This window comes from Gigantopelta aegis, chromosome 9 (genome assembly GCF_016097555.1).
Source record: "Gigantopelta aegis isolate Gae_Host chromosome 9, Gae_host_genome, whole genome shotgun sequence".
Lineage (NCBI taxonomy): Eukaryota > Metazoa > Mollusca > Gastropoda > Neomphalida > Peltospiridae > Gigantopelta > Gigantopelta aegis.
In genome coordinates this window covers 24,460,715-24,485,971 of record NC_054707.1, presented here as the reverse complement: position 1 = coordinate 24,485,971, position 25,257 = coordinate 24,460,715, and the positions used below count along the sequence as shown (strand labels likewise).

At 38.6% G+C, this 25,257-nt stretch overlaps 1 protein-coding gene across 2 annotated transcripts; it reads left to right on the top strand.

Annotated features, from left to right (window-relative positions):
* The first annotated feature begins 8,566 nt into the window (after window positions 1–8,566).
* On the top strand, window positions 8,567–24,474 carry LOC121382337 (acidic mammalian chitinase-like). 2 transcript variants are annotated; one of them, XM_041511922.1, is made up of 10 exons: window positions 8,567–8,622; window positions 10,629–10,687; window positions 13,549–13,810; window positions 14,796–14,907; window positions 15,800–15,924; window positions 20,534–20,657; window positions 21,766–21,951; window positions 23,347–23,466; window positions 23,850–23,914; window positions 24,191–24,474. In XM_041511922.1, the coding sequence occupies exons 1-10, from the start codon at window positions 8,609–8,611 to the stop codon at window positions 24,246–24,248; spliced, it is 1,125 nt and encodes a 374-aa protein (XP_041367856.1). In that variant the 5' UTR covers window positions 8,567–8,608; the 3' UTR covers window positions 24,249–24,474. The 2 variants fall into 2 exon arrangements, with proteins under 2 accessions (XP_041367856.1, XP_041367855.1); XM_041511921.1 differs by lacking the exon at window positions 23,850–23,914.
* The last annotated feature ends 783 nt before the right edge of the window (window positions 24,475–25,257 follow it).

Genomic DNA, 25,257 nt, shown 5'->3' with positions numbered 1-25,257 from the left:
CGTCTAGGTAATATAATATTAGTAACTATGTCCGGTATTTCACTGAATGAATTATTTGATAACAATCTTAGTTCAAATCGTGTTGACACGGGTCATATACGCACGCGCGTATTTCCTTACAACTAAAAATTGTTTGAACTATTTGAAAGAAGCACACATTAATTTAGCTTAACTGACCGACGAAATGAAATGTCCTATTCATCACTTTTTAAAATATTTACTGACTGGCCAAATGTAGGCTAAACCTACCAATTAGTAACAAGTAATCTTTTATAGCCAGCAAACCGGTTAGCGCGTACCTTGTCCTACCTTGACGACGTGAAAAAAGTTAAATTTAAAGTTTGTTTTGTTTAACGACACCACTAGAGTACATTGATTTATTAATCATCGGCTATTTGGGAACCCGCTACATTTTTCCATTGGAAGCAAGGGGTCTTTTATGTGCATTATGGCAGAAATATCCCACTGGGTCCACTGACAGGGATCGATCCTAGACCGACAATGCACCAAGCTGCCTCGCCCTAATTCTGACATATAGTGTTAGAGGAAACCCGCTACATTATTCCATTAGTAGCAAAGGATCTTTTATATGTACCATCCCACAGACAAGGTTTCCTACAGACAGCCTTTGTAATACCAGTCGTGGTGCACTGGCTGGAACAAGAAATAGCCCAATGGGCCCACAGACAGGGATCGATTTCAAACCGACCGCGCATCAGGCGAGCGCTTTACCACTGAGCCACGTCCTACCCCCTGACGGCGTTAACCATTGATATTTGTACCGGCCTCGGTGGTGTCGTGGTTAAACCATCGGACATAAGGATAGGAGCAGTTTCACAGTCGCATAATGACCAAACATATTTATTTATTTTTGTCATGAAATGTAAATATTATACCTTTAATAATGTCAACAAACAAATACACTCATTTCCCCTCGTTAATACCATTTTATATATTTATATTATTTTAAAATTCAACAAGGATGCCCGACAAGTTAACACGTGACGTCATAATTCGCATCTGAATTGCATTTTCATAGTGACAAAGAAAGAACTGGCTGATATTTTAATAGTTACACGATGAATATTTTGCATGTACTTAATATTTTTCGAAAAGGATTCAGTGGCGGATCTAAGCGGGGGACTAGCTGCCCCCCCCCCCCCCCCCCACACACACACACACAAACACTAAAGTTTGCTCTTCTTTTCTTTTTTTTAAATTATGTTGTAGAATCCGAGGAATCCCTTCGTCATTGGGGCCTTCCTAAATGGATTTTCTGGATCCGCCACTGGGATTCTTGTGGAAACCTCTGTTTACTGCCGTATAGATAGCCAACCCAGGAAGGCAGAATGCTTAGGAGAGAGAGAGAGAGAGAGAGAGAGAGAGAGAGAGAGAGAGAGAGAGAGAGAGAGAGAGAGAGAGAGAGAGAGAGAGAGAGAGAGAGAGACAGACAGACAGACAGACAGACGGACACACAGAGAGAGACAGACACAGAGCGAGAGAGAGAGACAGAGAGACAGAGAGATAGACAGACAGACAGAAAGAAACAGAGAGAGAGAGAGAGAGAGAGAGAGAGAGAGAGAGAGAGAGAGAGAGAGAGAGAGAGAGAGAGAGAGAGAGAGAGAGAGAGATAGAGCCGGAACGCGACTAACATAACAGAGCAAAAGTATTGAAATCCCCGGGAAACATTAAATATGAACGTTTATCTCAATATCGTGAGTCATGCACAGAGAAGATTAATTGAGAAAGATAAGTGAAAAGTTCCTGCGAGCACCTTGCAGGATTTGAAATGCTGTTTTCAAACTGAGAGTCCCAAGTTTGCCTATAAATCAAATCAAAAGTAAAACCATCTCGTATCTCTGCGCAAAGCAAAGTCCAAATGAAATTTTGATATTAATAACTGTCAGTAGCTTCCTTTAATAAAGTCGAGGCACTCTCCATGGTGATACGTTATTATCCTTCTTATTTTATCTTCAGGAGGTCTACATTATCTCGTAAGAATCTTTTAAAATTTGCATTTTCTTTTAATCCACACAATTTTTTTTTTAAACTCTCTATATAAAATGCACAATAGAATAAGCCCGTCATCCAACACTTCGCATCTGTAATATAATCACTCATGCATTTAAGTATGTGTATATATATATAAATAAATAAAAATCTATTAAACTAATTTAGCAATAATGTTATGTCTTGTGTATTTAACACGCAACTGACACTAAATTAGCAATATAATAATAATATACTTACATATTTATGTTGTTGTTCGTCGTCGTTCACCGAAGAAGAAGGAGCGTTCTCCCGAGTCCAACTATTAAACGGTCCCGTTGTTACACACATCAGTGGTTAACCCAGGAGTCCGGCAGTTCTTGGCTGGAAGACGAAAAGCTCGGAGGCAGGAGGCTGGCGATAGTTGGATGGGTCATCCGCGTTGAATTGATTGTCTGGGAGACATTGTAAGCGAGCAAAGCGTATCAAATGTGCGTAAAGCGAAGATCACCGCACGTTTTAACAAGAGATCATAAAACGGCCGATTGCACATAGACAATTCGTATAATTCAATTTACGAAATATCCCCACCTTCTGAAAACAGATAGCTAACGAGGATGGATTCATTTGTAATATAAAACTAAAAAAAAAAAAGGACTCTTTTTTTTTATGTTACTTTTAGCCCTTCGCTCGTTTATTTCGTTTGGGTACACTTGAGCGCTTGGCGTCATTGGTAAAATTGCCTCTGTCGTTACTTATATTGAGATGGGGGATAAATAGGCCCGGATATTTCATTCATTGTTACTTTAAATTTGTATTATCATTTTTATATTTAATTCTTCTTAAAGAGCAGAGTGTAACACCGTTGTAAAAACTGTTCAAAGCGATGCAGGACTGTTCATAGTACAAAATCACGGGAAAGGAAAGGGGGTGGGCGGGGGGAGAGGGGGTATGGGGCAGTAAAAAGAATCAGGACAGAATAACATCAGGCGCGGCGTGTGAAGTCTGAGGGGCGGATTGGGGGTCGACCCACCCTCTCCCCCGTTCCAAGAACATTTTCAAGTTTAAAGTATTTTGGGACGAGCATGACCCGATTTAGACCCTCGCTCCCCCCCCCCCCCCCGCCCCCCCCGACACACACACACACATACACACCTCTGCACTATTTCCTGCTCACTCGCTGGACATTCGGGTTTCCTCAGACAAAAAGAGTACTTTTAAACTAAATATTACACCTTTTATATTATTCTTGTGGGGACATCTGGCCGTCGACTTGTCTCGGTACGGCTATGAATAGTCGTGGCAATCATCGTACTAGATTTTTTGCCCGTTCCAACCAGTGGTCCACGTCTGGTACGTTAATGGCTATGATATGTGCGTGTGTATGTATGCGTGTATGTGTGTGTGTGTGTGTGTGTGCGTATGTGATGTGTGTGTGTGTGCGAGTCGAATGCGTGTGCGTGTGTGTGTGTTCGTGTGTGTGTGTCTGTGATATGTGTATGTGTGAGTCGTACGTGTGTGTGTGTTCGAGTCGTGTGTGTGTGTGTGTGTGTGTGTGTGTGTGTGTGTGTTCGAGTCGTGTGTGTGTGTGTGTATGTGTGCGAGTCGTGTGTGTGTGTGTCTGTGTGCGAGTCGTGTGTGTGTGTGTGTCTGTGTGTGAGTCGTGTGTGTGTGTGTATGTGTCTGTGTGAGTCATGTGTGTGTGTGTCTGTGTGAGTCGTGTGTGTATGTGTGTGTGTGTGTCTGTGTGAGTCGTGTGTGTATGTGTGTGTGTGTGCGCGCGTTGTGTCTGTGTGTGTCGTGTGTGTGTGTGTGTGTGTGTGTGTGTGTGTGTGAGTCGTGTGTGTGTGTGTGTGCGTGTCTGTGGGAGTCGTGTGTGTGTGTGTGTGTGTGTGTGTGTGTGTGTGTGCGTGTATCTGTGGGAGTCGTGTGTGTGTGTGTGTGTGTGTGTGTGTGTGTGTGTGTAATGGAGAAGGTGCGAGATATAGTACAATCCGTTAATTAAAAACAAATTAAAAGGTGCTCGTCTAGTGTGTTCGGGTCATAGGATCGAATCTTCTCGGTAGACGATGTTTTCCCCTGTCCCATCCACTGTCTCATGACAAAGAGCCTGGTATGTACTGCCCTGTTTTGGAAAGTGCATATAAAGGAGCCCTTGCTGCTAATAAAAACCCAATGTACCAGGTTTCCTCCAAATGTTTGACATCTGGTACACGATGATGAATAACTCAATATTCTCCAGTGGTGTCGTTAAAACAAAATAAACTTCACCTTTTAACTTTTTTTTAACAACGAACACCCAATTAATAATACTGGTAACCTGACTAAACGTGTGTTGAGTTGATGTAAACATATATTCCTGTTTTCTTGTTTCTCTGTCTCGGTCAGTAAACGCACACCCTAGATTGCATGTCCGTGACTGCGTTTGTGAATTTTAACTCAGTATGACTAAGCTGATTTCGTATAAACAGTGAAAAGAAAGGACGATATAATTACACAGCCATATCCAGTCATCCAGCTATTCACGATATTTATTATCTACTATACAGTTCAGTTTATTTTCAGGGTTGAAGTATATATAAACACAAATAAGTGGAGAAAGAAGGGTTTTGTTTACATTTTAATGTTAAGTAAAAGGAACTTAATGTCGATATTTTGTCTTTAAATCATCTTTGATTCGGCTTACAGTTCACTAATTCACACGCACATATATACACACGCGCACGCACACACACTCACATTTACACACATATAGAGATATAAACGCGCAAACACACACACACACACACACACACACGTGCGCGCACACACACACACACACACACACACACACACACATATATACATACATACATACACATATATAAACGTACAGACACAAACACATACATATACACACGGACACCCACACATAGACATAAACACATACATACACACACACACACACACACGCACACACACACACAGAGAAACACACAGAGACACATACATACACACACAGACACACACAGACACACACACACATACACACACAGAGACACACACAGACAGACACCCACATAAAGAAAGAGAGAGACAGACACACAGCCACACAAACACACACATACAGAGAGAGAGAGAGAGAGAGAGAGAGAGAGAGAGAGAGAGAGAGAGAGAGAGAGAGAGAGAGAGAGAGAGAGAGAGAGAGAGAGACAGACAGAACAGACAGAAAGACACACACACACACACACACACACACACGTTCACATACACATAGCCTTACTCCACACCTTTAATTCAAAGTCTGTATTGAATGTTATACGGATAATTTGTATCCTGTTAAAACAATGATACATCTAAAACAAATTGAAACTTTCTTCTTTCTTCTGGCAGCATCTTCCGTATTCCTCCACCCCATTCGAATAATACACTGGAACATGCAAATATACAGCATAGTTTCGACCATTAACTTTATATAGGTTCTCGCTTCAAAAATATCTGAATTCGATGACGTTCAACAACTAGCATACATTGGGGATGGGGACCAATGCATGAATGTTTAACGACACCCCAGCAAAAAAACACCCTACAATTTGGCTATTAGGTGTCAAACTTAAAGTTTGTTTTGTTTAACGACACCACTAAAAAAAAAAAAAATTATCACCGGACATTGGATGCCAAACATTTGCTAATTTTGACATATATTCTTAGAGAGAAAACCCGCTACATTAGTAGCAAGGGACCTTTTATATGCACCATCCTACAGACAGGACAGCACATACCACGGCCTTTGATATACCAGTTATGGTGCACTAGGCGTAACAAGAAATAGCGCAATGGGCTCACTGACGGGGATTGACCCTAGCCTGACTGCGCACCAGGCTTTAATTCTTCTTCTCCTTCTTGGGTTTTGTTTTTTTTCAGCCGACCTCAATATACCACATCTTGAACTTACCCCTGTATTCAGCTTGGGACGTTTATGGTTATCCGTCTGTGCGTATTTCTAAATATTTACTTTTAGATATTGTCTCCCACTGATAATACCACGTTTTGAAAGATATTTATGGTGCATATCGAGACATGCAACGTATTAATGCTAGTAACTTGCGAGGATTTGTAAACACATATATTTTAAAGGATAAACCACTAATTGCATGTCACGACAAAACGAGTAAAACATCAGTGGCGTAACAAGGTGCCAAAACGTGGGGGGCACACTTTTATATTTACACACTTTTACACTATTATAAAGCAAATATAAAGCAAAATATTTTGTTACAGTGATGAATGATATTCATCAAGTCCCTATCCAAACAATTTATAAAATCTATAAATGATTATATGATAGTATGAAATGAATATGAAATTGAAACATGAATTTACATCCAATGTATCTACTTTTTCAGTTGATATTTCGTCTTGTGCGTTCAGTATGAACACAAAGCCATGTGATAACGTTTGACATACTCCGACAATAAAACTGGACAGCAAGCAAAGCGTTACGTGTCTTTTGCTCCATAAAACGTTGGTGGCAGAACCTAGCTCAATGAGGTGCTTGCATCGTAGGATCGAACCACCTCGTTGGACCCATTCTCTGAGCGCATCACGACTGATATATCAAAGGATGTGGTATGTGCTGTCCTGTTTGTGGTAAAATGCATATAAAAGATACCTTGCTACTAATGGGGAAAAAAAACCTGGTTTCCTCTAAAACTACGAGTCAAAAATTACCAAATGTTTGATATCCAATAGTCAATGATTAATACATCAATTTGTTCTAGTGGTGTCGTTAAACAGGGACATATGAGTTGCACAAAAACAGCAGACTTGTCGGCTACATTAATTTGGCATAGCGTAACTGAGTGTTCGCTTCAACCGATTGCGCCCATTTTCTCTAAAGATTTTCGAATTAAAATAATTTCTACTAGAAAATTAAATTATTTGGTTGTAGGGGTGGGATTTGGCTCAGTTGATCGAACCACCTCGGTGGATCCATTCAACTGACTGTTTTTTCTCATTCCAACCAGTGCACCATAACTGATCAAAAGCCGTGGTATGTGCTTTCCTGTCTGTGGGAAAGTGCATATAAAAGATCCCTTGCTGCTAATGCAAAAAATGTGGCGGGTTTCTTCTGATGACTATGAGCCAGAATTACCAAATGTTTGACATCCAATAGCCGATGATTAATTAATCAATGTGCTGTAGTGGTGTCGTTAAACAAAACCAAACTTTATGTTTTTAAAAGACATATCTGAGCGTTGGAAAACATAGGTAAGTGGTATTTGATTACATCTCAAAGACAAAGGTGAAACTATGAATATGTTCGCTCTGCCACAAAACTTACAAGATAAAACAATTAATCATTTAAAGGGACATTCCTGAGTTTGCTGCAATTTTAAAGATATTATCGAGTAACAAAGACTTTTTAACGATTGCAATTACATATCAAATATATTTTCTGCATACAATATTAGTGGTTGTATATTAAACGTGTTTCTGATCGTTTTAATACTTGTACTAGGTTACATTTAAAAAAAAATCCTAAAATATTGTTTTTCTGTACGTACGAAATTATTTGAAGACAAAATCCAGTTTGGGCTTCGTACAAATATTAAGACGACCAGAAACACATTGAATATACAGACACTGATATTCTAAACAAGAAAATGTATTTAATATGTAAGTTTAATCGTAGAAATATTTTATTAGTCGGAAACATCTTACAATGCAGCAAACTCAGGAATGTCCCTTTAAGAATCATAAAGCTCTTTTACAAACTTATAACGGGTCACTACATATAACGGACACCTTTTTGTACCGTCCGCAACACTATGAGTATTCCAAATAAGTTTAAAACTAAAACGAACGATCCAATCTTGTGTAACTTAGTCATTATTTTTTGCTAAGAGCTATTTGTGTACAGTTGGGTTTTGTTTTGGGTTTTTTGTTGTTGTATTTTTTATTTATTTTTTGTTTGTTTGTTGGAGTGGTGGGGGGGTGGTGGTTGTAATCTTCTGAAATGTTTTAATTATTTGCTTTAAACAGTGTGTTCCGGACGAGACAAAAAGAAGATCCTGAGATGACTTTAAAGTTTTGTCCACCATGTAACACTTTGATATATTTTATGTGGAAGAATGACTCGCCAAACTCCCCACCCGCACCCCACCCCATAAAAACTTCCCTCAAAACAGTCTAGACCCACCCCCACCCCCGTCCTGCTTAAATGTCTGCACATGCGCCTTCCTATCTGTGATCTGAACTGGACACAAAATGCTCGTTTCAGCCAGTGCACTACGACTGGCATATCAAAGGCTGTGGTATGTGTTATCGTATCTATGGGATGATGCATATAAAAGATACCTTGCTACTAATGAACAAATATAGCGGGTTTCCTCTCTAACACTAAATGTCAAAATTACCAAATGCTTGACATCCAATAGACGATGTTTAATAAATCAATGCCCTTGAGTGGTGTCGTTAAACTAAACAAACTTTTAACGATGGACACAAGATGATTCGTTTGTACAAAAATACCACACAAGCCGAGTTCAGACGTAACCAACAACTCTACACAAATTGAGTCACTGAAAGGTGGGGGGAAAAGACGTGTCGCGATAGCCCACACTCGCGTTAACATAACATGGATATTCTTAAGTAAGTAAGTACTAGTGTGTGAAATATTGTTATATCTATTGTCCCTAACTAAAAGCATGACATGCTATATTTTTCAGACAATCAAATAGTATATTAGGTCTGTCTGACCCGTACATGTAGGCTTAAGTCTACGCCCCCCAGTGAATTATGTTGTTAATAACTGTATACAAAGTTCATTGCGTTGATATACAGAAAATTATCAATCAAGTTGATTATTGATATCCGAAGTAATAATATTAATATATTTAATATGTTATTTCGAATAAGTTATTTTTGCTTCATCAATGGTGTCAATAATGTTATTACTGGACTTTGTCCGTGTAAATCAAGTCGCCCTAGATGGGGAATTACCCGTTAACAACCATACTTATTAATGTTCAGTACACAGCGAATTGTAAACAGGTGGACTTAGATACCACTTTATTACATCGAGTTGTTTCAAAACGTATCTAACGAGTGAATGCCAGTTGGGTAGTTTTTAAACGAGTTGTAAAATAAATGGTATTTAACGGATATTGAATTTCTTACATATCCTGAAAAAAACCCAGGTTTAAAACAAATTAAAAAGTTTTTTTAGTTTTTTAAAAACTAAAACTCACGTTTGTATGTGAACCGTCAGATCAAAATTCTGAATTTAACGTGCTTATATTAATGTAATGTTCAAACACGCAGCATTGGGGACACAAGCTGACCTGTGTCTGCATATCTGTCCCAAAATGAGAAAAGAGAGGGGGGGGGGGGTAAAAAGAGGCATCTGAAATTTGGAGAACAAAAATTATTAATGTGGTCTGAAACTTATTTATAGCGCTTGTGCTTAAAGGAACAAACCCTGGGTTCAGCCCATGAAAATGCACACTAAGTTTAGTTAATCTACAAACCTGTAACACATTTGGATAAAGTTACAAGTGAGTGAAACATGAGTCTTTGACTTTAAAATGGTCAAATGCCCTCTAAAAATAGACTAAAACTCGACTCCATAACTGTTACTTCTCAGACGCACGTGCGTTTTTAAAAATATGAGAAATGCATTTTGTGATATTGAAAACACCAGGAAAGTATTTTTCAGATATCAAAAATGGCTCTAATAGTAATATGCCTTAGTGTTTAAAAACTAGGGTATGTCCATTTAAGGCATCAACGAGCAATCAGTTCCAGGTTAACTTATACGTCTGTAAGGTAGTGATATGAGGGCCCCATCCCGGACACTACCATATACGAGCAATCAGTTCCAGGTTAACTTATACGTCTGTAAGGTAGTGATATGAGGGCCCCATCCCGGACACTACCATATACGAGCAATCAGTTCCAGGTTAACTTATACGTCTGTAAGGTAGTGATATGAGGGCCCCATCCCGGACACTACCATATACGAGCAATCAGTTCCAGGTTAACTTATACGTCTGTAAGGTAGTGATATGAGGGTCCCAACCCGGACACTACCATATATGTTTCTGGGGTTAATAAACTATTTAAACTATTTTTGAAACAAAACAAAACGAACAAACGTATACGTCACAGAGCTATCAATTTCGACGGTGCTTATTTGAATGGATGGTATGACTGTGTGTACTGGGTTATCGCCAAGGAGAAACCAACTGATTTCATACATATGTGTTATTGGTGTGTTTATGTGTCATCATAAATAACAAATTAAATGATGTTCTCACCAAAAGGTGTGTAAGAAATGTTATATCTGCCTTGCAGTGTCTTGGCTATGTTTGTGCATCCAACTGTCCCTTTTCTGCATTTCAACTGTTCCTTAACCCACTCTTCGTATCCTTGGTTTGGGATGGGGTACGTTTTACTATTTCGTTGCAGTCTGCTTGTTAAATTGGACCATATATCTCCACCCAGTCCCTTCCCCTCCCTGCCCTCTGTCTTGTACGCTTATGTAGGTGTATTAAACTTTGCCTTCACAATATAGATTTATTTACATATCAGAAATGCAGACTACTATTATAATAAGTATTGCAGTTTATATATTATGTTCATTTTTCGTTTTGCAGGTGTTTCGTTGGAGCATTAATCTTTACTAGTCTTGGGACTTTTTGTTCGACGAAAATAGGTAAAGTATTACAACATAATTTTAGTGAATTACTAACTAAAGTCTGTTCCATAACTGATCACGATGAATAAAAGGACATTTGATTAGATTTATTTTCATGTCAGTATAAAATATAACCCAATTTCGCCAACCTTTAAAGTGTATTATTTTCTGTAACCTGACGAATTCATTTAGGAGTATTCACATAACTCTCATCACTATCAGTGGTTGCAAAACAAGGCGTCGCGCGTCGCATGCGACGTTTACTACCCTCATTTCCGACGTCTATTTTCGCCACAGTTGCTCAGACTCCAGTTCATATTTTCTTGGTTTTTGTCTGAATGTATAGCTCGGCTTCTATGGGTTAATTTCTTAGGAAAACTTTGAGTTTCCCACGAATACAGCGTCCATAACTGCTCATTGCCTTTGTTTTTAAAATATATTTTGTTTTGATATATGAGCACACTAGACCCAGTGATTTTCCGCGGAATTCCCATTGTGAAACGGAATTTACATTTGGAAACGGAATTGCGCGATTTTCCGCGAAGTTAAAAAAATTAATACTATTTTACTATTGCCACACGCTGTGAAACTGGCGATTGACCCGTGCGCAGTACTATTGGCAAACGCTAGACTGTATTATGCGCTTCACGGTAAACCAAATGGTCACATTAGGAGCCAATCAAATACTTCGCGAACGTTAAGCTACTGTCACATCTTGATAGATAGCGTTAACGGACGTCCGACGAGGCGAAAGAAAATTATCCGGTGGTGAAAGTCGTCTCCGTTTCTGCTCGAGGCCCTTCGAACAGAAGAACACCCGAAATTTAGCGGATAAAACGCACAATGACCGCACAATCATCGGACAAGTACAGGACAATTACCGGCCACTGTAACGGACATTACCGTACGAGTAACGGACAAGATCCGATCAAAACGAAAGCGGAACGCATGAGAAACTGACAAAACGTTCTTCGAACGTATTTATACAGGTCACGTGACGGACAAAACGGGTCTAAATTGTCCGGTGAATTGAACAATTCAAAACCTATATGTAGCTGTCTACCTTTCTCATTTCGAACGACCATCAAAATTGCGCCAAATTTCCTTCACTAAAATGCGCACCATTTCTCTTTGGTTTAATCCTACGGGACATTCCAAATCACATAGCACTATATCACCCTCCGCCTGTCACCAACCTGATTGGATTGCTGGTACTCCCTTGCACCTTCCAGTGCACCGGACATCAACGAATGCGAACTGACAAGTACAGGACGAGGAACACACGAACCTTGCCTGACAAGGAACGCATTCGCCGGACGACAAACGGACAGGAAACGCATGTGAACGGAGAAGAACGGATTGAAAATTCTGCTCTCCGTCGGACGTCCGTTAACGCCATCGGGCAAGGTGTGACAGTAGCTTTAGCGAAACGTTTGCTGGCTGAACTTGGGGCTGGTTTACTGCTTAGTCTGTTGCGCCTGCGCAGATGGGACAGGTTTTTTTTCCAGGAGTAAGTTTAGCCAGCGGTTTGTCGCTAACGCTAGTCTTGGAAGACAGATTTTTACGCTACATATTAAACCGAATGACCATTTCGGGAACTACCAGTCAAAATATGTTTGCAAACGTTTAGCAAAAAACGGCTGGCTGAACGTTGCAATGTTACATTATTTCCGCTGTGTCATGCGCATACTTCAATTTGCAGACGACGTTAGACTGTCAAAGAGATGATAAAATAAATGTTTACGTTTTGTGAACCCTAAGCCCCGTTGAATAAAGCAGTGCACTTAATTGTTGGACAATCAGGCTTTATGTAGTTATCATAATTGTAGCCTTTGCGCCTGATGTGATTTATCGCTAATAATATGTAGGCTTATTTTGATTTCATGACAAATAGCGACGCATGTCGACGCCATTCAATTTTCGGACCCTTTAATTTGTTACAACTTGTTCTATTCTTAGTCCAACAATTTCACCAACTATATGCATTACAAGTGGACTACATTGCACATTACTGTGGTAACAGACTCCGGTCCATCGAGCCGTCCCCCCCCCCCCCCCCCCCCCATTTCTGACTGTCTGTAGCTCTCGATAAACCCCCAACTCCTACTCTGTCAGTTATAACGCCTACTAGTACTTCGTTTTGCAACCGCTGCACTATCTTCCATTACTTCTTTTAATCTCGATTTACTTTTTTCTTTTAAATACAATAAGAAAATATGCAAAAGGTTTGCATTTATTTCATGAGTTCTTAAATAAATTCTACGGGTTTTTTTTCATAATAAAACAGCTGGGAAAGGAACCAGTTATGTCAATGAATTCTTTTTTATTAAAGTGCCGCATTATCATTTAAATATACCCAACCTTAATAGTCACGGACAATTTGCATTAGGCGATGTGGTACCCTGACGACAAGCTTATCCTAAATTGTCAGTCATCAAATCGAAGAGTCTACTATCTCGCTTCACCATCCACTCACTCCTAGCCCCACCCTCATCGGTCGAAAGGGGGGGGGGGGGTAATAGACACTGGCTAAAACCCGACGATCAAGTTCATTATATAAATGATGATGGTTGCAGATCATTTCTGGAAATTTGTACCAAGAATGGTATATCAAAGGCCGTAGTGTGTGTTTTATTCTGTCTGGGATTGTGCATATAAAAGATCCCTTGGTATCAATGGGAAAAAATGTAGTGGGTTTTCTCTCTAACACTAAATGTCAAAATTACCAGTAGCTTCCAGTAGCCGAGGATTAATAAATCAATGTGCTCTAGTGGTGTCGTTAAATAAAACAAACTAACCTTTTTCTGGCAATTTGTGGCGTCAATCGTTGCCTCTAATTGCCAAAAATAAATTCGTCTTTATGTGTTTTTTGTTGTTAGAAAATGGAGGCAAGAATATCGTCTGCTACTATCATCAGACGTTATATTTCCCGCCAAGCGAAGTTCCGCATCAGCTTTGCACGCACATCGTCTACGCATTCGCAAGTATATCTAACGACACGATCGTACCAGATCGGCCTGGAGACACAGAAACGTACGATGTTCTCGTGGGATTCAAAGCTTCGAACCCCAAACTCAAAGTGATGTTGAGTCTGCAGCTTGGATTCAACAATGTTGTAACCGACCCGGACACAATGAAGAAGTTTGTTTATACTTTATTTTCCTGCTTATATCCAATCAAGGTTCAGGCACGGTGTCCTGGGCACACACACACACACACACACACACACACACACACACACACACACTCATCAGATTTCTGGGCTGCCTGTCCAGGGCAGTGGGTTAGTGGTTAGTTTGTTAGTGGTTAGTGAAGAGGTTTATAGCATGTATAGGCTTCTATTCGGCAGGGTCGAAGGGTGGAAGTGCGAAATGTTTTTTTTTTAGATAACATTTCATCCTTGAATGTGATAAAATAATGTGTCACCTTATTCCTGGGTATGGACCTTTTATAGTATCGTAGTTTAAGCTGTATTAGGCCTAATGAAATTCAGAGTGGAAAGTATTGAATGATGGCTTATCTTTCTTTTCCACCTAATCACGTAACACAAAAGATAAATAGATATGTTTTGTTTTCTTAGCACATCATAAGCATATTAAAATGATGATAAATGAGATCAGTAATAGTTGTAAAAATTATCTTACTCTGTATGAGACTATGTTTTGTTTTCTCAGCACAGCATAAACATATTAAGATGGTGATATTATAGAGACTAACTTCTCATGGCTATGCTCCACTCCTCAGATTCCATTCATCTATGTGTTAGTCCTCGTTTTAAAATCGGGGCGGGACGTAGCCCAGTGGTAAAGTGTTCGCTTGATGAATTGGTCGGTTTGGGATCGATCCCCGTCGGTGGGCCCATTGGGCTATTTCTCATTCCAGCCAGTGCCCCACGACCAGTATATCAAAGGCCGTGGTATGTGCTATTCTGTCTGTGGGATGGTGCATATAAACGATCTCTTGCTACTAATGAAAACAAATGTAGCGGGTTTCCTCTCTGAGACTATATGTCTTAATGACCAAATGTTTAACATCCAATAGCCGATGATGAATAAATCAATGTGCTCTAGTGGTATCGTTAAACAAAACAAAGCTTCTTGTTCTTCGTTTTAAAAATCAATTTCAGATTCGCCATCAACGCAATTGGATTTTTGCGTCATTATGGTTTTGATGGTATCGATTTTGATTGGGAATTCCCCAAAGCCTCACAAAAAAATAGATATATGCAGTTTATCCAGGTAAGAATTAATATGTTTTAAGCAGGCTTTAGATCTGGATTACTGTATCCCTGCTGTTAAATTCTTAAATGCTCAATGTGCTATTGTGTGCAAATGATTCACCACATTTCAGGTTCACTAAACAACAATAAAAATTAAAAATCACTGATCGATTTTTGAGAGGACTTAACTTATTAAAGAGATCACGAGATGAAAAACATGAAATTTTCTATTTATTATGCAACTTTTGGCAATTTACCTTTATTTTTAAAATGCCAACAGCAAAATAGTTCCGGCTTTCTTACAGTGAAGATAACACTTTCTACAGTGACGATAACACATTTTAGAGTGAAATAGTGAAATTTTCACTCTCAAAGGTGTTATCGTCACTGAGAGGAATAACATTTTTATTTCACTGATATTTTAAGATATTTCACTAAATGTTATATAATAATGTGTTTTATCTGGACAATAAATATATGCAATTTTATTTTATCCAGTGTCACTGTCAAAAAACCTTTGCGCCTGAAACACGTATGGTACACCCGTAAACCTAAGTAGATATGTATTGCAACTCAATCTCTGCAACTGAAAGAAAATGTTCATGGCAAAAAGCATGCCGTGGAAAAAAAGTATATAGTCCACAGTAAAAAAAAAAAAAAAAAAAAAAAAAAAAACTCCGAGGCAATCTCTTCGGCATTGTTTACTGCATGGGCAATTCAAGGGTTGGTTGTTGATGCGAACATATTATTACCAGTCATAGATACGATATCGTAACCACTATAACACAGAGGCAGATTAATAGTTGTAGTGTATGGGGTATGGTCCTGTTGTCCATTACACTTCAAAATACGCTCTACCACAGAGCTGATAATTTTTTCTCTCAGTTCCTGCTTACTTTTATTTTACACAGATATTTCGAGCACAAACATCGCTTGACTCCAGACTCGGCAACCAGACAGCTCTACTGATCTCCATGGCTCTGCCGAACAACAACCACCAAGCATCCATCTTGTACGACTACACCATATTAAACAAGTGAGTAACGTTTCCTTTTGAAATGTTTAACGGTTACTAGCATAGTGGTGGGTTGGGGTCGGGCGGGAGGCTCTCTGATCCTGGCTACTCCAACAGCTAACGTTGAGACCTCGCCACCCGTCCTAAAAGTTAAAGTGTGGTTTGTTTAACGACACCACTAGAGAACATTCATTCATTTATTAATCATTGGTTATTGGATGTCAAACATTTGATAATTCTGACATATAGTCTAAGAGAGGAAACCTGCTACATTTTTCCATTAGTAGCAATGAATCTTTTATATGTACCATCCAACAGACAGGATAGCAAACACCACGGTCTTTGATATACCAGTCGCGGTGCACTGGCTGGAATGAGAAATAGCCCAATGGGCCCACCGACAGAGACGATTGTGCATAAAGCGATCGCTTTCACCACTGGACTACGTCCCGTCCCCCTGAACTGTTTAAAGTCATTGCCATAACAGGGGATGGGGGGTGGGGTGGGGGGTGGGGGGTGTCAGCCTGTCACGTGTATAATTCTGGCTACTACAATGGCTAAAGTTCACTTCGCCATCTGTCCTATTTTATATATTTCATGACTGCAAATTTAATTTAAAGTTGGTTCCAAACCACTAGGGCGTATTGCTTAACTTATCACTGGATATTGAATGTCAAGCATTTGGTCGTTCTGATATGTGATCTTCAAAGGAAATCCAAGTTGTATTTATCATTATCAGGTCACAGGGTTTTAGAGAACGCTAATTCCATTAGTAGTAAAGTAGTACATCGAAAATACGAAACAAAAAACCAAACTGTTTAGAAATGCTCTCCATCGAAATTAAGAAGAATTTTTTTTTTAGTATAGAAATGCTATTTTTTGTCTAGCTGACGAGGTCCTTGTATTACTGGGTTCTGGAGGGGGGGGAGGGGGGAGGGGAGGGGGATTTAGCTCAGTCGATTGAGTGTTCGCTTGAGGTCCTTGCGTCGCAGGATTGAACCACCTCAATGGATCCATTCAACTGATTGGGGTTTTTTTCTCTCGTTCAAGCCAATGCAACACAACTGGTCAAAGGCCGCGATATGTGCTTTTCTGTCTGTGGGAAAGAAAGTACATATAAAAGATCCCTTGCTGCATTAGGGCAAATGTAGCGGGTTTCCTCAGATTTATCAAATGTTTGACGTCCTATAGCCGATGATTAATTAATCAATGTGCTCTAGTGGTGTCGTTAAACAAAACACACTTTAACTTTGGTTATTCCGACATAAAGAAAGAAATGTGTTATTTAACGACGCACTCAACACATTTTATTTACGGTTATATGGCGTCAGACATATGGTTAAGGACCACACAGATATTGAGAGAGGAAACCCGCTGTCGCCACTTCATGGGCTACTCTTTTCGATTAGCAGCAAGGGATCCTTTATATGCACCATCCCAGAAACAGGGTAGTACATACCACGGCCTTTGATATACCAGTCGTGGTGCACTGGCTGGAACGAGAAATAGCCCAATGGGCCCACCGACGGGGATCGATCCCAAACTGACCGCGCATAGAGCGAGCGTTTCATCACTGGGTTACACCCGCCCCTCATTCTGACATGTACTCTTCAGAGGAAATCCACTATATTTTCCATTAGTAGCAAAGGATCTTTTAAAACTGCATTCCCTGGAATAATTTTATTATTTAAAGGGACATTCCCGAGTTTGCTGCATTGTAAGATGTTTCCGACTTGTAAAATAGTTCTACGATTAAACTTACATATTAAATATATTTTCTTGTTTAGAATATCAGTGTCTGTATATTCAATGTGTTTCTGGTAGTCTTAATATTTGTAAGAAGCCCAAAATGGATTTTGTCTTCAGATAATTTCGTACGTACGAAAAAACAAATTTTTGGAAATAAAATGAAATTTAACCTAGTACAAATATTAGAACGATCAGAAACACGTTTAATATACAGCCACTAATACGATATTGAGAAAAATATATTTGATATGTAATTACAATCGTTAAAAAGTCTCTGTTAGTCGATAACATCTTTAAAAATTGCAACAAACTCAGGAATGTCCCTTTAAGCATATAAAACAGAACATCCAATATAAGTTGTAGAAGCATCACGAGGGGTATATGGCTTTTTATGTACCCTCTGTGTGTTCTTTTACCCCGAGCCGAAGGCGAGGGGGTAAAAGAGCACACAGAGGGTACATAAAAAGCCATATACCCCGAGAGATGCTTCTACAACGAATTTATCTTGCCGACATGTTAAACCATATAGCCAAATAATAAAAATAACGCCAGAAAATAATTGTTAACAATTTATTAACGGAGCCGTACCACGCGGACGCGAACGAAACCACTTGCCAGTGACGAAAAATAGTTCCGTCGATAAACGAGTTTTTAACTTCAAATGTTTGTAATATGAAATTGTCTGAAACAGATATTAATAACAAAAATAAAAAACACTTTTTTTTTATTAGAAATGTATGTAGTAAAAAAATAAAAATATTAAAAAAACAACAAAAAAGCAACAACTGTTGCTAATCGCGCATTAATACAATAACACCACGACCGTAATTAGGTGGCCGAGTTCAACATTGCAGCTTTTAAAAGTATTGAAATAGTGTATTTTATAGTAAAAATAAAATTAATTATGTATACTTGGTTGATTATCAATGTTATTTATAATCTAATTATTGCTTTAGCATTAACTGGGGCGGCTGGAAACTGTTGGAAATTACAGACGGGGTATAAGAGAATTTGGCTCCGCCCACAGGGGGATAAGGGATTTGTCCAACGGCAAACAACCAATGGGATTAAAGAATTTTACATGAAGGCGAGATAATTACGTTTGGTGCATATATGACGCCGCACTCCGCATTGGTTTCACTACGCTGGCTTATCCAGGTCAAAAACAAAGCCATGATTTTGAAAGTGGAACACTTTTGACGGGCTCGTACCGATCTCGGTTTTCATTGGCTTATCACAAATATAGAATTCCCCAACAAGAGATCACGTGAGATTTCGCAATTTTTGAACAAATTTAACTGCCTTGATTGAGGGGTTGTCTCATATCTCCAAAACGTTTATATCCATAGAGGTATAGTACAACGCCTTTCCAGGGGTCGGTGAGTGGGGGATTTGCCTTGAAATTTTGACAGTGGCCAGCTGTTGGCATATGCGTTACATGTAAGGGGGTGTTACTAATTACGTAACGCTCTAGGGGTAGAGGAAGAGGGTACTGTGTTCGATTTACGTAAAAAAATTTAAGACTATATGTTATTTTTATTCATTACTTAGACCTAAAAAGGTGTTTTTTGGAAATGCGCGGTCAGTCTAGGATCGATCCCCATCGGCGGGTATACAAAAAGACCATGGTATGTGATATCCTGTCTGTGGGATGGTACATATAAACAATCCCTTGCTAAAAAAAAAATGTAGCGGGTTACCAAGGCGCGTGTGCAGGGATTTCAGCGGGGTTGGGGTTATAGACTGTGTTAAGCGAAGTTTATATGGGGCCATGCTCCCCCAAAAAATACATTTCAATTTTTTTTAAGCTTGGGCAAGTAAGGGTTTTGACCTCCAATACCCTCTCCCTGCACAGGCACCCGATTCCTCTCTAAGATTATATGTCAAAATTACCAAATGTTAGACATCCAACAGCAGATGGAAGGAAGGATAGGATATGTTTTATTTAACGACGCACTCAACACATTTTATTTACGGTTGTATGGGGTCGGATGATTATTAAATCAATATGCTTTATCTTTGATGTCGTTAAACAACACCCCCCCCCCCCCGCCCCAACTTTACCCTTTCCAAACGAAATAATATTTATTTGAATTTGTCGATTTTAACACGTAAAATTAAGAAGTGAAAACGTTCATTGTCTACTTTAGTATATTTTATTTTTAAAATATATACATGATTAATGTGTTACTAGTACAAACTAAACTTTGAAAGTTCTACTAACACTTTATAAAATATCAATTCTGAAATAGGAAGGTACGACTGTCGATAATATGTTGTCAAGATCAAACCGGTTTTATCTAAAGACTCTAGTACCGTATCCTCAACCGAACGTTCTTCGTACAGCGCAAGATTTCTCTTTTAATTTTTTGAGACGAACCCTACAATTTGAAATCGGCAAACGCACGTGTTAACTGAAACCAACAACAGGCTGTCGTTTGTGCTTTGCCGAGCTATGGCGGTACAGGCGACGAATCAAGCGTATACGTTTGACGATATCCGTTCATAGCGAACACACACGACTTTTTTAAAAGTGCATTTGAGCTTGTATTTCACATTTGTACATGAGGTTATAATATGGTAACCAGAGAATGTAATTTAATATACTCCAACAAAAATACGAAAACCACCAAACTGTTTAGAAATGCTTTTCATCAAAAATAAGTAGAAAATTCTTGTATTACTGAATTCTGTCTGTTTTCTACTCTCTCCCTCTCACACGCACACACACATATACACACATAGACACACATAGACATACACGCACACACACACACACATAGACACGCACACACACACATGCACGCACAGACACGCACACACACCTCAGTTACTTTAGGCTACGTCTGAACCTGGTTTAACAATATAATTTTTTTTTAAGCAATATCGACTTTGCTACACTAATGGCTTACGATTTCCACATGTACATACCAAACGTGGAAAACATCACCGGCTACAACAGCCCACTGGTGGCTCCTATAGGAGAGAATCCGAACAGTTCAACAGTAAGTACGTAAAGTAAACAACTGTTTATTTAAAGAAACACCAGCACATTTGTAAATTATCGACTGGTAGGTGTTAATTTGAGTAAATTTATTTATATTTTAACATGCATTGAGATGAAAATCTATGAATACAACCATTAGGAACACTAAATCTGTTTTGCGATTTGTCTAGAAAATTAGAAGGATAAAACCGCTTTCGTCACACGATCAATTAAATATACTTTTCCAGACAGAACAGCTAGCGTTTACCACGGCCTTTGAAATACCAGTTATTTTGTTGTGTTTTTTTGTGTTTAACAACACCTCTAGAGCACATTGATTTATTAATTATCTGGTATTGGTAATTTTGACATATATTCTAAAAGAAGAAACCCGCAAGGGATCTTTTATGTGCACCGTCCTGGTATACCAGGCTATGTCCTGCCCTAGGGGGAAGCCGTCACTGTGCAACTTTGAGATAACACTTGCAAAAAAAACACCTAAAAACTTTAGGTTATAGTGTTTTTTCGTCGTTAATGTCTTGCTGGTGTTGGTGTCGTTGTTTGTTTTGGGGCTTTTGGTATTTTTTGGTCTTCCGAGGAGACCTTTTCCCCGGTCAAGACTCCTCTAGGACTTCCACTGAGCTACACCCCACTGATAATGTACATAAGTTAATTTATAGTCAAATGCTGAGCCATTTTAAGGAAGTATTGTTTTCTATTATATTATATATCTGCGTTTTGGATGTACGTGGACCACATACATTGTCATACTCATATACCATAATATGTCATACCCATTGTCATACCCATATACCCACATAAATTGTCATACCCACATACCCAGGTAAATTCAGCAGTATATGCTGAATGATACAACACTTTAATTTTAGCGATACAGATGTTGATTTCCCTGAAACAGTTTCATTTATGTTCAAGCACGCTGTCCTGGACACACATCCTCTAACCAAAAACGCCCGTTATAAATAGGTTATTGCAATACAAGATGCATGTTCTTACAAGTTCCATTATATATTGAACCTAATTTTACCATGTGTATTTTAATCAAACCTGTCTATAACGACCAACTGTCTATTGCCACCATTCTTTGTACTATGTATGTGTTTCAGTCCGGCCTTATCGCGATATACCTGGGACTGGGTCTAACTCCCGAAAAAGCTCTGGCTGGTATTCCAACATACGGGCGATCGTACACCTTGGCGAACGTCAAACAACATGGACTGCACTCCCCGGCGATTGAACCCGGAGACCCGGGTCCCGTTAGACACCTCCGAGGAGTTTACACGTTTACTGACGTAAGTACTGCACATACTATACTAGTCATGACAAGTTAAGGACCAGCATCAAATGTTACCTTGCTTTTTTCAACAACAAAAAACAAAACAATTTATATATATATATATATAACGCCAGATGCGGTGATAGGTAATGAAAAGTTGGTTACATACTTGAATAATTTAAAGCATTTCAGATTGTATGTACATGAGCCTTTTATTCACAGCTTATTTAGTTGCCGGTAGAAAGCGTATGGCAAATGCATAACAAAATCCAAGAATGTTTGACTTTTTAAAACTTTTTTTCTGACTAAGCAGGGTACCTGACTGAAAACTGTACGGTACACGTGAATCTCCTTTTTTTTATGTTAACACGTTTCATGTTTGATTACAGTTGAGAGGGTATAAATTTCTTTGCAATTTGGCTTCGGATAACCATGCCACCAAAACGTTAACTGGGTATACTGGACAGTCTCGAGCCCTGCCATGTCTGAATGATGGCTTATCCATGAGACAAATAGTGAGATGCCTGTAAGTGAGCCATTCCATCATCCATTAACAGCAAGAGTTTTTCCATACGACTGGCACAACGAGTGGGCTACCCTTCGCATACGTAGTGTCCCTTAACGTATTGTGCCTAGTATAGTTTTTAAGAATAAAGAGGACACACTGTAAAGTCATGAGCTGAATATATTCGCCATTGAAATCATGACAGGCGCAGATCCAACTGGTGGGGGCTGGGGGTGAAAACCTCGAAGTGACCCCCCCCCCCCCCACACACACACACACCTCCCCCAAATCCAATGTTCTTTGGTTGAATAATTGTAGTTTCTTTCCCACTGGGTTGAAAATACTGACATATATTCTTACAGAGGATACCCGCTACATTGTTCAATTTGTTAAATATTATTGAAATTTTCAACTTATTTTCGTGCTTATATCCAATTAAGGTTCAAGCACGCTGTCCTGGGCACACACTTCAGCTATCTGGGCTGTTTGTCCAGAACAGTGGGTTAGGTGTTAGTAAATTGTTAGTGATTAGTGAGAAAGAAGAATGTGTAGTGTTCTTGCACCTAACCATTGAGTCGCAAAAATTCGCTCTGGGTGGGAGCCGGTACCGGGCTGCATCCCAGTACCTACCAGCCTTATGTCCGATGGCTTAACCACGACACCACCGAGGCCGGTTCCATTAGTAGCAAGGGGTATTTTATATTCACCATTATGGTCTTTGATAAACCAGTCGTGGTGATCGACCTTTGACCGACCGCGCATCAAGCCAGCGCTTTACCACTGGGCTAGAGACCGCACCCTAAACATACATACATACATACATACATATATACATACATGCATGCATACAGGGGAGTTAATTTAAATGTCTTACATACATGTATCTATATTCCGTTATATTTCTAGACCTGCGCAGCTCTGAAACTTGGCGGCACCTCGGTGTGGGACCCTGTGTCTCTAGTCCCTTACCTGTACTGGGGAAAGAGCTGGGTGTCTTACGCCAGTGAGAAAAGTGTCGCAGGGAAGGTAAATCTGTTTTCTTTAATATTTAACAATTTCCTCTTTTTATTTAATTTTATTTAAAGTTACTTATTGTAATGTATATTGTGTTACTGTCGATATCAGTGTAGAAACTATGATCATTTAGAAACTATTACCGGAGGTAGTATAACAATAGGTGCCGTAGAGCATCTTGGGAATGGGATGACCAGCCAAAATTCGAAATAAAATTACTTTGTATTTTTATTCCAAAGTTTGTTGTTGTGTCAGAACATTACATATAATCTCATATTATTTCCTTTTATAATATAATGGTTTATTCTTATATTTTATTTTGACTGTTATTTGTTTTAATTAAAATTGCAAATTCCATAGCTTTCCTATCCACACCATCACTGTGTCTTTTCCAGAAGAAATCGAAAAATGTGTTAGTCAGACTTGCTTTGTCATGTGCCACGTGCCAAATGGTTGACTGGTAAATGTTATTACATACCCATTTAATCTTACTATAATACATGTAATACTAATAACAACAACAACAATAATAATAATAATAATAATAATAATAATAATAATAATAATCTTATTATAATAATAATAATAATAATAACTATTCTGACCGTACAATAAAAAAATATATATGTTTTACTGAACATATGTGTATCTAACTAGTTGTTCCATTGTGATGACACGGATTTTATTTATAATTAAAATAAATTTATAAAAATTATTATTTTATTTTATTCTGTAGGTTCGATGGGCTGTGTCTAAGGGACTCGGTGGTGTTGGTGTTTGGGCGATCCATCTAGATGACCTGACCGGGGAATGTCCTGGTCCCAAACTGCCTCTTATCAATGCTATCCACTCAGCTATGAAATCCACCAGGAACCATTGTCTATAGTAACTGCAATCAATCCAGGAAAATTATTATTACTGCCCCAGTATATTGAGCTTGACAATATTTAAAAGACAACTAAGCTATTGTTGTTGTTGACCATTTGTTTTTTGTCCTTTTAATAAATAAATGTGCAATTTTGTCGTTGTTGTTGTTGTCGTTGTTGTCGTTGTTGTTGTTGTCGTTGTTGTTGTCGTCGTTGTTGTTGTCGTCGTTGTTGTCGTTGTTGTCGTCGTTGTCGTTGTTGCTGTAAAAATGTAGTAGGTTTCTTCTGAAGACTGTGTCAGAATTATTAATAAATGTTTGACAAACTTATTGCGGATGATGAATAAATCAATTTGTTCTAGTGGTGTCATTAAACAAAACAAACTTTGGTATTAAAAGACAGTTTAATAAGACAGATAATTAAAGGGACATACCCTAGTTTCATGAAAATACACACTAAGTTTAGTTAATCTACAAACCTGTAACACATTTGGATAAAGTTACAATTGAGTGAAACATAAGTTTGTGACTTTGAAATGGTGAAATACCCTCTAAAAATAGACTAAAACTTTACTCCATAACTGTTACTTCTCAGACACGCGCGTTTTTAAAAATATGAGAAATGCATTTTATGATATTAAAAACACCAGGATCACCAAAAACACTTCGAATGTACGGAAATGGATAATATAAACAATAAAATCTAAGTAAAGTATGATTTCAGTTATCAAAAACGGCTCTAATAGTAAATAATATGTCTTAGTGTTTAAAAACTAGGGTATGTCCCTTTAAGTTTTCAACCCATACTAACTCGCATAATCACTTTTAATTTTAATGTAAAACAAATTATCAGCAAATTACATATTTAGGTTAAAATTCTTCTCTTTTTTCTTTTTTTCTTTTTTCTTTTTTTGATACAGATATGAAGACAGCTGTAA